The sequence below is a fragment of the Schistocerca nitens genome, chromosome 3 (assembly GCF_023898315.1).
Source record: "Schistocerca nitens isolate TAMUIC-IGC-003100 chromosome 3, iqSchNite1.1, whole genome shotgun sequence".
Taxonomy (NCBI): domain Eukaryota; kingdom Metazoa; phylum Arthropoda; class Insecta; order Orthoptera; family Acrididae; genus Schistocerca; species Schistocerca nitens.
Genome location: NC_064616.1, coordinates 572545845 through 572559488, shown reverse-complemented (window position 1 = coordinate 572559488; position 13644 = coordinate 572545845). Strand labels below are relative to the sequence as shown.

Below are 13644 nucleotides of genomic sequence, written 5' to 3'. Positions count from 1 at the left end.
CAACATGTGATTCATGCACGATGGAGCTCCTGCACATTTCAGTCGAAGTGTTCGTACGCTTTTCAACTACAGATTCTGTGACCGATGGATTGGTAGAGGCGGACCAATTCCATGGCCTCCACGCTCTCCTGACGTCAACCCTCTTGACTTTCATTTATGGGGGCATTTGAAAGCTCTTGTCTACGCAACACCGGTGTAGAGACTCTTCGTGCTCGTATTGTGGACGGCTGTGATACAATACGCCTTTCTCCAGGGCTGCATCGGCGCATCAGGGATTCCACGCGACGGAGGGTGGATGCATGTATCCTCGCTAACGGAGGACATTTTGAACATTTCCTGTAACAAAGTGTTTGAAGTGACGCTGGTACGTTCTATTGCTGTGTGTTTCCATTCCATGATTAATGTGATTTGAAGAGAAGTAATAAAATGAGCTCTAGCATGGAAAGTAAGCGTTTCCACATAACATATTTTCTTTCTTTGTGTGTGAGGAATGTTTCCTGAAAGTTTGGCGGTACCTTTTTGTAACACCCTGTATATTTGAATACGCATGCCTATACCAGTTTCGCCGGCCGTTGTGTCCGAGCGGTTCTAGGAGCTTCAGTCTGGAACCGCGCGACCGCTACGGTCGCAGGTTAGAATCCTGCCTCAGGCATGGATGTGTGTGATGTCCTTAGGTTAGTTAGGTTTAAGTAGTTCTACTTTCTAGGGGACTGATGACCTCAGATGTTAAGTCCTATAGTGCTCAGAACCATTTGAACCATTTTTTATACTAGTTTCTTTGGCGCTTCAGTGTATATTTCTCGTAAGATAAGAAACGAGAAATTAGGGCTCATTCGGAGGCATATAGACAGTCGTTTTTCCATTGCTCTATTTGCGAGTGGAACAGGAAAGCAAATGACTCGGAGTGGTACAGGGTGCCCTCCGCCACGCACCGTACGGTGACTGCGGAGTATGTACGTGGATGTAGGTGAGATCTCTACGCAAAGGCCGAGAACTTTTCTGGTAGTCTAGGTATCTAACGTGCCGCAACGTGATAACGTGATGTGAGAGCCGATGCCCCCCCTCCCGGTCCCCCACTTTTAGGCGGCTGGCCAGGAAAGCGGTCGCGGCGGGCGCGCGCCTCAGTCGCCATGGAGACGCTGCTGTGGCTGCTGGCTGGCCTGGGCTGCGTGCTGCTGGCCTGGGTGGTGGCCGCGCTGGCCTGCACCGCTCTGCCCGCCCTCTGGCTGTGTCTGCGCCCCGACTCCGTGGACCTCGTCCGCAAGTTCGGCCAGTGGGCTGGTGAGTCACTGGTGCACTGCATCCATGTCTACCGATGCATCTTTGTATTTCCACACTCAAAGAGCACTATGTGGCGGGTGTGGATCTAACAGCGGATCCCAAAAACAAAAGATCTGGTCTAACCGTGATGTAAAAAAATATTACCATTATATTAAACACTTTAAGTACTATATTGTTATTATTATTAAACTCAGTCACCTGTGGCACGTTAAATTTGGAGGCTACGGAAAATTATGTTAAGTTGGAGGGGGGAGAAGCGGTGAAAAACTAATACCGAACCCTGGACCCGCGCCTGAACCTAGGGCGACGGATATAGTTCCTAGCACTGCCGCGGGGAGAAACCTCGAAACTTAGGGTGGAGTTCTGGCATGTATCTGCTGAGACACGAACTCATGTAATAATAGTAATCCGAGGTATACTATTTTAAAACAACAATCGAGAACGCACAGTTTTAAAATAAATATTACCAGTGTCGACGTAAGAGTGTTTGCTTTGTTGCAGATGCCCTCCGATATGCAAGTTACGAGTTTCTATACTCTGATTAAGAACATTATACTTTATGTGCTTGCCATCAGGCTGCCAGAAGGAAGCATTTCTTAACATGGGTTTATAATTTAAGTAGAAAATGGTAAGATTTTGTACAGATTTTTTATATCCATTATTATACCAGGACGCTGCTATTTTCTGAACTTTATTCACAAGTTGTAGTGTTAGACGATAAGCTTATTTCCGCTGCATCCCATTTCCAAGCAATTTCCATATCTCATCGTTGACACTGTAGATGTCAAATTTTCTGCCGATTGTATTTGTGGTGCAGATTAAGTTGCTTTAGTTTATATATATTTTTACTCAAGAGTAGATGCTGTCTTTGAGTAACTTTGTTGAAGTATTCCTATTCTATGAACTTGACAGCTTTACTTATGCCAAGTTGAGAAAAAAGTAAATATAGACAAAAACAGCTCAATCTGCGCTACAAATACAATACACATACATATTTGACAGCTACAACGTCAACAATGAGATATGGAAATCGCTTGAAAATGACAATGCAGCCGAAGTAAGCTTATCGCCTAACTGTACAACACTTAAATAAAATTTCAAAAAATAGCAGCATCTTCGTGTAATAATATATATAAAATGTCGATATCCCTTACGCTGCAGGCTCTGAGGCATACAAAATGGTAATATTTATTTGAAGGTTGTGCTGTTTCGAGTGCACTTTGCAATATAATACCTTACGAATTTCAGTCAATAAATTGCTCCACAAATATTCTATCTGTAATTCTCAAATAAAAAATAACTTTCTTTAGTATGTGTCGTAGATGATCATGCCAGAACGGTCCTCTGAAAGTGCAACTTGGTGATTATGAACTTGTTGTGGATTTAAATAACAATATTCGACGTTTAGGCTACGACGAGTAGTTCTGTTTGCCTCAGAAAGACGGCCGGAGGTTTCAAATGGGCACTTAATTTGCCCAAAAAAGAAAAACAAGGACATATATAAGAAACTAAATTAATAAATATATATTTTTAAAATCTGGCTTATTTTTTACTTACTACAAATCTTATCTACATCTATATATACGAGTTACCTAAAAATTGTACGCCTTTAATTTCGTGAGCCGTTCAGAATATCGAAACGGGGTTCTCTGCATCTGACAGACAGTACGCAAAGGGGCACATAATTTTGTTGCATGTTTAATCTAATTATCTCTTGTATTGACCGACGTATTGACGCGAATTTGTTTTTTAATGTATAATATTTTATTTTCACGTCTCTGTTGGAAATTCTTTACATTATCACTAGTTTCGGTCACACTGGATCATCTTTAGATGTATGTACGTTCCTAAGTAACCAATCGTGTCTGCATCGGAAATAGACATGAGACTACTGTCTGATGTGTAGTTCCAATACAGATACGAAGGGTTGTTTACTTATTTACATAGATCTGATGATGGTCGAGTGTGATCTAGTTATACTGTAGAAAATATGCAATCGTGACGGGAAAATAAACGGTACGTAATTTATTAAAAAAATTAACACAGTTGCTTAATTCTCTTGCGATGAATATGCCAGGCATAGCGCAAATTTATTTATTTTAGCGGAAATATATACTTTTTAACGGCACTCTATAGCTCTTTATACGTCAAACGTACTCCAGTAGCTTACTGGTCGATCCGATTCACCGATGGGGCATGCCAGCTCCAATAGGGTCGTGTCTAGTAAAGCGCGGTCATGGTTAAACCAGTCTTCGCGTTTAGAAGGACTCACTGCTGTATGCATTCGACCGTCAATTTATATCAGTTTAGATTAGCTTTATGTGAGGTCGCAACCACCACTCATTCCACCCATCTATGTGAAACATAAAAACTGTAGATCTAATTCTCTCTTGTATCGACCGAGGTATTGACGCGAATTTGTTTTTTAATGTATACTATTTTATGTTTTTGTTATGATCTGAAATAACGAAGCGACTTATATTGTGAGAACGACTATAATGAATTCACTAAATGAAACACAGACCGTATTGTATCTTCGCGGTAAAGATCTATGCGCGAAATCGCACGCACAAACTACGAGGTCGTGCTGAAGAGTAACGCCTCCGATTTTTATACGTAAAAGAAGTGTTGAAGCTTTTTAAATGAAACAAACGTTATTAACATTCTACATCTTCATTTTTCATATCTACGTATTTATTTCTAAACAGGGTCACACTAGCGACGAACACATTTCTTTCAACGACAGACCAGTTTTTTGATACCGTCGTTGTAGAATGTTTGACTTTGTTGACGGAGGCACAGCCTCACCTCTGGTTGCACCGCTTCATCACTATCAAAATGAAGTGCTCGAAGGTCTTCTTTAAGTTTTGGAAACATGAAATTGGATGGGGCCAACTCGAGACTCCATGGAGAATGATCTAAGACAGTGAACCCAAGGCGTCGGATTGTTGCAGATATCGCAACGCTCGTGTGTGCTCCGACATCGTCGTTCTGAAGCTGAGGGTACTTCATGGGTTGGAGAAGTCTCCGAAATCGAAACTTGATTACAGCACGATGCTTCTCACGCAACGTCATAGTTACGTTCCACACCCCCATGTCCCACGCTACAATTCGGAGCCATCTAGCAGCACAGAGCTGCAAATATGTTGACATGAAGAATCAAGACGTAAAACGTTAATAACGCTTGTTTTGTTTAAAAAGCTTTAGGAGTTTTCACATGAAAAATTCGAAGGCATTACCTTTCAGCACGCCATAGTATTTGCTGCCAAATTGTATCTAGTGATTCCATTGTACCATAAATGAAAATTATGCCACGGTGTTAAGTTTTGGCTGTATGCGTAATGCAGCGTATGTGATTGAGGATGGACAGGAAAGGACAAAAGTAGATTACTGCAGCGGAAAGAGTGCAAACCCAATTTGCATTGAATGTCGCCTCGTAAAGCCAGGAATTCGTCAGAGACAAGCCGTTGCTCAGTGGGAGTGTCACAGAAGTTCTGATTAAATAATAATCGAGTAACTTGTCGTACAGATCGATGATTTTGCTGTTTCTGCCTATACAATAGGGAAGGTTTTTTTTCTGCGCTTTCCTTCACGGGTAGTATAGAGAAATGCCATCACTTGATCAAAAAATGATTGTTTGTGAATTCAGCTATTCTACTATACGACCGACACGTTGAGCCACTTGCTGACGTGCAAGGAGAAGTTGGAATCTTTTCCTTTTTCACATAGCCTACCGCACCCACAATTAATTTTCATTCTGCAACGCAATGCGGGCTGATCTCAAACTTCCTGGCAAATAAAAACTGCGTTCCAGATCGGTATTTGATCCTGGGACCTTTGACTTTCGCCAGCCAGTGTTCTCGTGCTTGTACAGCTCAGTCGATAGAGCAAGAGTCCGCTAAATGCAAAGGTTTCAATTTGGATTCCCGGTCTGCCACCCTATTTCAATCTCTCAGGAAGTTTCAGCCTACATCATAGTTGGAAAAAAGAACCTTACCCAAATTAGAGTTTCTCCAAGCATCTTACACGCCATTGTGCACCTACTTAGACTATAAATAGATTGCCTGTTTAGAGAACGAATTGACGAAGACAGTCACATAAATAAATCGACGCAGGATAAGTTTGTAAGAAATCAGTTCTGCCAACTTAACTACTGGAGAAACGGAAACGAATTCTCTAACATTTCGTTCAGCTCATTCAGGGAAGTATTATTGAAAGTTAGTACAGTTGCACAACACTTTTAGATGGGATTATTCTGATTTCCTTTCACCATGAAACCGATTATACAGCGTCAAACAACACAGTTTTCTCGAACAAGTAAAAGAGAAAACAAATGGTAGCACCACGTTTAAATATATACTCAGCAAATAAACAGCAAATTACTTTTATAATAGCAGTGTGCTGGTGGCACGTAAGTATAGAACATGGGAACAGTGTGTGCAGAGATTTGTAGGAGCCTGAAAAACGATCCAAGCTAACTGTGCGAAAAACTGATTATGACTGACATTTTGTAAATAAACTTTTCGCAATAATCAGCACCTTCGTTCAAACGTTTCCATCCACGACTGTTAAATGTTCCTGTAAATGCCAAGTTTCTTCACTCCAGTGACCTCCTGCGCTGCCCTCCTTTGTATGCAAGTGCATCCCCAGCGATAGTGGCGGGGTAGGGGACAATGATGTCCCCCTCCTCCAAAAAGAATTTGTGGTCTCCGAAAAACGAACTCACATCCCACCGCGCTACATAGACATGCACGTCATTTCAGTACCAGTTTCAAGAACGCTAGAGTTTGTAGTGATTATTGACTCGTAGCAAGTGTACCCGAGGTCATTTGTCACTAAGTTTAAAAACTATTTCGCCCTTTGTCGATGTTCTCGCTGCAAGTGAAAATCCCAGATGATTCCGAGTTCTATAAATCTCGAGTAACATTGTGTCTTCAATTTGCGATGTTTTTCTCGTGTTATCAGACATTGTTAAAAACTACTAAAATGTGAATGTGGAAAGAAAAGAAAGAGTCGTGTGGCATCGTTAGCTGGGAGACCCTGAGGGGTTGTTCAGCCGCCTGATAGGTAAGGATTTCCTTCCTCCACACAGTGGCCCTTTTCACACGGTATGTGAGAGTGGTGTCTCAACTACATCAATTCAGTATAGGCGACTGCAGTAGGTGTGCGGATCGTTTGGTGTCTTGTTCGGTTGTATGATAATAAAAGGAAGAGTACCAGCACATAGCCTGCTTTTATCGGGTAGCACCAAGAGCACCGCCGGGCTTAATGGCGCCATCCGACGGACGGATCATCATTCATCGACAGAATGGCTCTGAGCACTATGGGACTCAACTGCTGAGGTTATTAGTCCCCTAGAACTTAGAACTAGTTAAACCTAACTAACCTAAGGACATCACAAACATCCATGCCCGAGGCAGGATTCGAACCTGCGACCGTAGCGGTCTTGCGGTTCCAGACTGCAGCGCCTTTAACCGCACGGCCACTTCGGCCGGCTTCATCGACAGAGTCACACGCTATCACTTCATGGGACACTGCAGAGCACTTTGGAATATAATCCAGAACACTGGTGCAAAATCCGGTGATCAGAAAGTTGATGACGACACCACACCACCCCCATCCCCTTGAAGGCCAAACACTATTGCCGAAAATTACTTCCGCTACCAGGATTCGAACTGGCTGCATCCGAATCGAGTGCTACCGTACAGGCGTTAGTTATGGACCTCTGTTACGGAGGCAGGTTACATTCTAAGTAGTAGCCCAGACCACGCGATACTCTTCTTACGTGATCTGAGGTAGTAGAAACCTATGAGAGATAGATGTAAAGTTTTATTACTCAAAAAAATAAAGTTTCCTAAATTTTTTGTTTGGTTACGGATACATTTATAAAGCCCTCGTACACACCGAAATCCCCCTGCCACAGTTCCGTAGTACGTCGCTAGTGGTCCCAAGCAGCCCACTGATACGAGGGGCTGTCATAGTTTTGATTATCATTAGCTGAATTTTCCGACGGTGCTTGGCAGAACAGGATAATAAATATTAAATAAGAAGACATTTCCTAATGTTCTACAAAATTACATTTACTTTGTCACGAACCGGCTTTCGGCTTCTTAGGCCATTCTCAGGTGACAACTGGGCCGCAAACACAGATAAAAATTATGTGCGACTTATACAGATATTATTTGTACATAAGATACGAAAATGGTGTACAGTGTTTACATAGGAAAACATTACATTATTTTGTCACATAGTAATAACTACATTAACTAGAAAGAGTAGAAAACAAATTTTTTAAAACCACTGTACGTCATTTTTTTAATCCTCTGTCCAGATAATGTCTGTGTAAGTCGCACATCATTTTTATCTGTGTTTGCGACATTCCGTTGTCACCTGAAGATGGCCTTAGAAGCTTAAAGCCGGTTCGTGACCAAAAAAATATAATTTTTCAGAATATTAGTAAGTGTTTTCTTATTTTATATTATTTGGTATCTGTTAACCATGGCCAAGTCCGATACTTTTATCCAATACCACCTTCTGCTAAGTAATGCCCCCACGCTCTGCTCTGAAGACCTTTTTCTACCTAACAAGTCCGCGCTCACTAATCCGCAACAGTCGCCGAGAAAAACAGGAAATTGCCGAAGCAGAATTCCACGCCCGCGCGCAGGAGTGCTTTGTAGGCCTCCCCTGCCGGAAAAGTAATCTCGTTGATCACGAAGGATCACTGACTCCAGACTTTCAAAACAATAACCACTTTAAAAGACAATCTTCGGCCCAGATTGGCCAATACTTGCCACCTCAACCCCACGAGGGCCGACGGGCGACTCCTCGATTTCACTAGCCCGCAAAACGCTTCACGAAATTATTTAACGCTTAGGCATTCCAGCCAAGCAGAATCAGTTGCAGTATGTAGGAATTCTAGTTGGACATTTCCTTCTGCTGCTTCCAGCGCTTCTGTAAGGTGCTGCTCTCTGACAGGACTTCAACAACTTTTCCTGCAAACACCGACCGTCATGGGGAAAATCATTCCCCCTTAAAGTCAGCCTAATCGGCTCCAACCACGACCCATTTAGGAGGATTAGAGAAATCCAAGCCCGTCAACTTCAGGCCGAACTAAGACGTCCTTCCCCCCTCGCAAGCGGAAACTATCCGATCTCAGTGCAATAGCGAACAAGTCTAGTACGCACGTCTGGCCAGGAAATGAGATGTTGACGGCATTCCTTTACCCAAGCAGGTAGCCAGTTGCTGGCGTGGCATCCACACGAGTATCTGCTTGACACACGCTATTCTGAAGCAAACTGAACAGCACATACAATACCTAAGGAAGCAGCAGTTGTCTTTTGTTTACGTGGCGCCTGTGAACCCGAAGTATTTAACGCAATGAGTTACTGTCGCAGTATGGTCCCACACACGTGGAAGGCAGAGACCGTCTCAACACACTTCCCTCAAAATAAAGCCACGAGAAGAGTAGTGTGGCTAGCGAATACATGTCTTGTGATGGTGCAGCTAAAATTCTCAACTTCTTGAAGAGGTACCTACATGACGACAGCGAGTAAACATATATTATTCTTACTGCTCGTTTTTTGTGCAATAAAACTTCATTTCTAAGTGATGAGTTACCCCAGAAATTTTTGCGTAAGCCATTGCTGAGTGGAAATATGCAAAACATGTCCGGAGGTTGATTCATTTGTTTCCAAGACTAGAAATTGTACAAAGCGCGAAGGTAGCTGAACTTAACTGTTTGAGAAACTCGGTAAGAAGCTTCTTTCAGTTCAAGTGTTCATCAACATGTACACACCAAAATTTGGAGCATTCTGCCCCATTTACTGACTCCTGTTCATATGGCTACATCAGTTGTTGATATGATTCTATTTGTTGCATAGAACTGAATACAGTGTGTTTTCTCAAAATATGAGCAGAATCCATTTTCAGACGGCAACTTAACAATTCTTCGGAAAACATCATTAACAATCTCTTTCTGTTGCATTCTCTCTGATGGAATTTATTATAACACTAGTATCGTCAGCAAAAGTGCTAATTCTCCGTGTTGAGTGTTGAGTAGAAGGTCATTCACTTATATTAGGATCAGTAGTGGGCTCAACTCTTTGTGATTCCTCCCCAGTCATTAAAATTTTCTACCTTTCCAACATTGAATTATTGACCACAACTTTTTGCATTCTGTTTGTTAAGTATGAGTCGAACCAATTGTTTGTAAAGCCATCAATTCCATAAAACTTTAGTTTTTCTAACAAGAAGAGGGTAACATGGTCTGTGTAATCAAACGCCTTGGAAAGACCACAGAAAATACCAACTGGCTATATTTTAATATTTGAGGCTTGCCATATTTGGTGGATGGATGTGTAAATAACATTCTCAGTTGAGTAACCATTCTGGAATCCAAACTGTGATATGCTAAATATTTTTTTCTACTTAAACGTGAGACTACTCTTGAATACATTAGTACAAAATCTCTCAACAATTGAAAATATTAGTTATCATGACTTGCACTGACGTTTAGGGGAGCAGTAGCCAAATTTTTATTCGTATCTGCTATGATATTTCGATTGTTCCTCTTGACAGCTGCCGATACTGGAAATGAGACGGCACCGCCAGCCCTGTTTGAGTCGGAAGAGGCTGGGCCCGCCAATTAAGGCCTGGAAACGAATACGTATTCACTCAGGGCACAGGGCACTTGTTCGGGTTACTTTATGTTTAGTCTGCCATGGATTATGGAAGCGCTGATGCTAGACAGTGTTGGCGAGATGTTACAGTCAACTGCTAGCCCTCATTTCAGGAGTGAGCTGATAGCTGAAAACATCAGAATTACTACCAGATTTAAAGTCGCGGGGTCTGTCTTGCTTGATAAGATTCTAGAAGCCATACTACAGTCGTTCAGGGGAGCATTTCGGTGAATGTAAGGCTAACTGGTGGTGGGCAACTAGGACTACGACACTGGTGCAGAAGTATAGCGACAAATAGTTTCACAGCATGATAAAGATGTACGTATTTATACGACGGGTGATCACAAAGTTTTAATTACCACCTCGAAAAAAATCAAGCTCCCTCTAGGAAACTTGGCAATGGTGTAATTCTCTCTACACATTCAACATTCAATGCGAAACATTTCTCCCAACGTTGGATGACTTGGCAGAGGCCTTGGTTGAACAAGCCTACATTTTGGCTGTTTAGGAAACTTACCTATTCGAAAATCACCTCGCTGTCATTCTCGAAATGCCTGCCACGCTATATCTGCATCTACATCTGCATCATACTCCGCAAGCCATCTAACGGTGTGCGACGGTGGGTTCTTCTGGTACCACTAAGTGATCCACATTTCCCTGTTCCACTCGCGAATGGCGCGTGGAAGGAATGATTGTCGGTAAGCCCCTGTATAGCTGCAATTTCTCGAATTTTGTCATCGTGGCCATTCGGTGAGATATTTGTGGGAAGAACTAATATGTTGTCCGACTCTTCCCAGAAAGTGCTCACTCGAAATTTCAATAGTAAACCTCTCGCATCTCTGTAACGCTTTCGCGCCGACTAAACGATTCAGTGACGAAACGAGCCGCTCGCCATTGGATCTTCTTTATCTCTTCCATCAGTCCTACCTGGTAAGGGTCCCAGACTGATGAACATTACTGAAGAATCCGTCGAGCAAGCGCCTTGTAAGCCACTTCCTTCCTGGATGAGATTCACTTCCTTAAAATTCTTCCTATGAATCTCACTCTAGTGTCTGCTTTTCCTACTATTTATTTTATGTGATCGTTCCATTTAAGATCGCTCTTGATAGTTGCTCCTAGGTATTTTATGGTATACACCGTTTCCAGCAATTTGTCATCAATAGTGTAGTTGTACAGTAGTGGATTTATTTTGTTATGTATGTGCAATATGTTAGATTTACTTATGTTCAGAAACAACTGTCAGAACCTGTATAATTTATCAAACCTCTGCAGGCCATTTTGCAAATCGATACTGTCTTCTGGCGTTGTCACTTTTTTGTGGACAACCACATCATCTGCGAACTGTCTTAAATAGCTTCCGACGCTTTCTACTAGATCATTTATGAACATTAAAAACAGCAACCGTCCCATCAAGTTCCCTGGTGTACTCCCGAAATTACCTTTACATCCGTAGATTTAGTTTCGTTTAGAGCGACGTGTTAAGTTCTGTCTGCAAGAAAGTCTTGAATCCAGTCGCAAATATAGTCCGATACTCTGTAAGCCCGTATTTTGTTCACTAAACGACAGTGTGGGACAGTATCAAATGCCTTATTGAAGTCGATGAACACGCCATGTACAGGGGATAGGCAAATAATGTGAAAACCGGTACTTACATGGGAATGATTTATTAATAAGGGGTTACACCCCCATTTTACGGTAATACAGCTGCGATTCTTCTTGGAATACTGGCATATAATAACTGTATAGTCTCCAGTGGCATGTTATGCCACTCTTCGATCAGAACCTCTTCTAACTCCTGTAGTGACGAGGTAGGCGGAAATCTGCTCCGGAGTCTGCGCTCCAGTAGCGCCCACAGGGGTTCGATAATGTTCAAGTCCGGGGACTGTGCTGGCCAGGGAAGATGCTGCAGATCAGTTACATGCTCCTCATACCACAATTGTACTGTCCTGGCTGTGTGAATGGCTGCATTATCGTCCTGAAATATGGCATCATTGTTGGGAACAACATTTGAATCATGGATGTACTTGATCATCTAAAATGTTCACATAATCGTTGGCTGTAACACGGCCACACCATCTCACTTCCACCTCCATGGTTAACCGTTGGAATCAATCAGGATTGTAGGCTTCTTTTGGCGTTCTCCAGACGCAAATCGGGCCGATGTTTGGAGTAACAAAAACGTTTACTCGTCGGACCGTAGGACGTGCTCCACTGATCAGCCATCCAGGTTTTATGCTCCTGACACCATGTTTTACGCTTCTTTGCGTTGATTGTCGTCACTAATGGTTTCGGTATAGCAGCTCGTCCATGAATATTCGCTTTATGGAGTTCTCGGCGGACAGTGTCGATAGATATGGGGTCTCGAAAGTAGCTATTGAGCTCTGCAATCACATTAGCCGCCGTAGTTTCGTGTTGTTTTGACACAATTCGTGTTAGCGTACGACGATCTCTGTCATTTAGTTTTGATTTGCGTCACGTTAAAAAGATGATGTCTTTTCTTGCTTTGTGCTGGCTGTCTCGACTGTTGAAACAGTTGCTCTTGAAACGTTCAATAAGTTGGGTGTCTTGGTGCCTGATGCTCCAGCTAATCGCCCCCCCCCCCCCCCCCACAATCTGTCCTCTTTGGAACTCTATTAGGTCTTTCATTGCACGTTGACCTCGGCCTCTGAATGCAAATCCGAAGTGTGCACTATTCGTAAACAACCTGAGCTGTTGCCTAGACCGTACTGAATACGCACAGTCCAGCGCCATACATGCCTTACCTGCGTTGTTGAGCGTCAAACACAACCATCCACTACTACCGCTGTTCACATTATTTTACCTATCCTTTGTATCTGAGTGCCGTTGTCCTCGGCGCTATGGATCTCATGGAGGAACAGAGCGCGCTGTTTCGCAATATCAGTTCTTGCGGAATCCATGTTGATTTTAATAGAGAAGATTTTCGTTCCCCAAAAACGTCATAATTCTTGAGCATAGAACTGACGTCAGCGATATAGTCTTATAATTATGTACATTTGTCCTACGACCCTTCTTGAAAACGGGAATGGGGAAATGTCCTGCGCTTTTCTCTAGTGTGGCAGCGTGGTCGCTGTCCGCCTACTGATTTTATGTAAGACCAAAACCTCTTAGGGTTTTTACCCAGATCGGTCGACAAAATTTTACTGTCAAAGTCATTGAACGCTTCTCTCACTGCTATTTTTACGTCATAGTTTCTTCATCCGAGGAAAGAGGAAGAAGTCACGCGATGCCATGTCAGAATAATGTTTGGAAGAAGCAAAATACGATAGTCCAAAGAAACAGTATCCAATGTAGAGTTTCGCTGTGGCGTTGTCGCGGAGCAGAAATATCCTCTTGGATAGTTTCTTGCGACGCTTCGTCTTGACAGCCTCTCATAAAGGGGGGCGTTCATGAAATTGACCGAAAACGGCGATTTTCAATTTATTTTTTATTTATTTACTAGAAGGACTCATGAACAATAAATTTCCAAAGTTTCAACGATGAAAGTCCATCCGAAGTACCTGAAAAATAATTAAATGTGTGACGCGACCTTCCAGCCACACGCACTTTTGAAGCGACCCTTCATTGTCTACGGGCTCAGAGGGATAACAACCCCTACATCACGAGGTGAGACTTCCAATTTGTCAAGCCCACTTGCAGGTTCATGGCCGATCCTGAACTTCTAAAA

General features: G+C 42.6%; 1 protein-coding gene across 1 annotated transcript in view; it reads left to right on the top strand.

The window, feature by feature from the left end:
* The first annotated feature begins 1130 nt into the window (after nt 1-1130).
* LOC126249345 (inactive hydroxysteroid dehydrogenase-like protein 1) overlaps nt 1131-13644 on the top strand; it is a 158606-nt gene continuing 146092 nt past the window's right edge. Inside the window, exon 1 of the mRNA XM_049950999.1 lies at nt 1131-1281. Within this exon, the coding sequence (XP_049806956.1) occupies nt 1131-1281 (151 nt within the window). The remainder of the gene's footprint in view (nt 1282-13644) is intronic.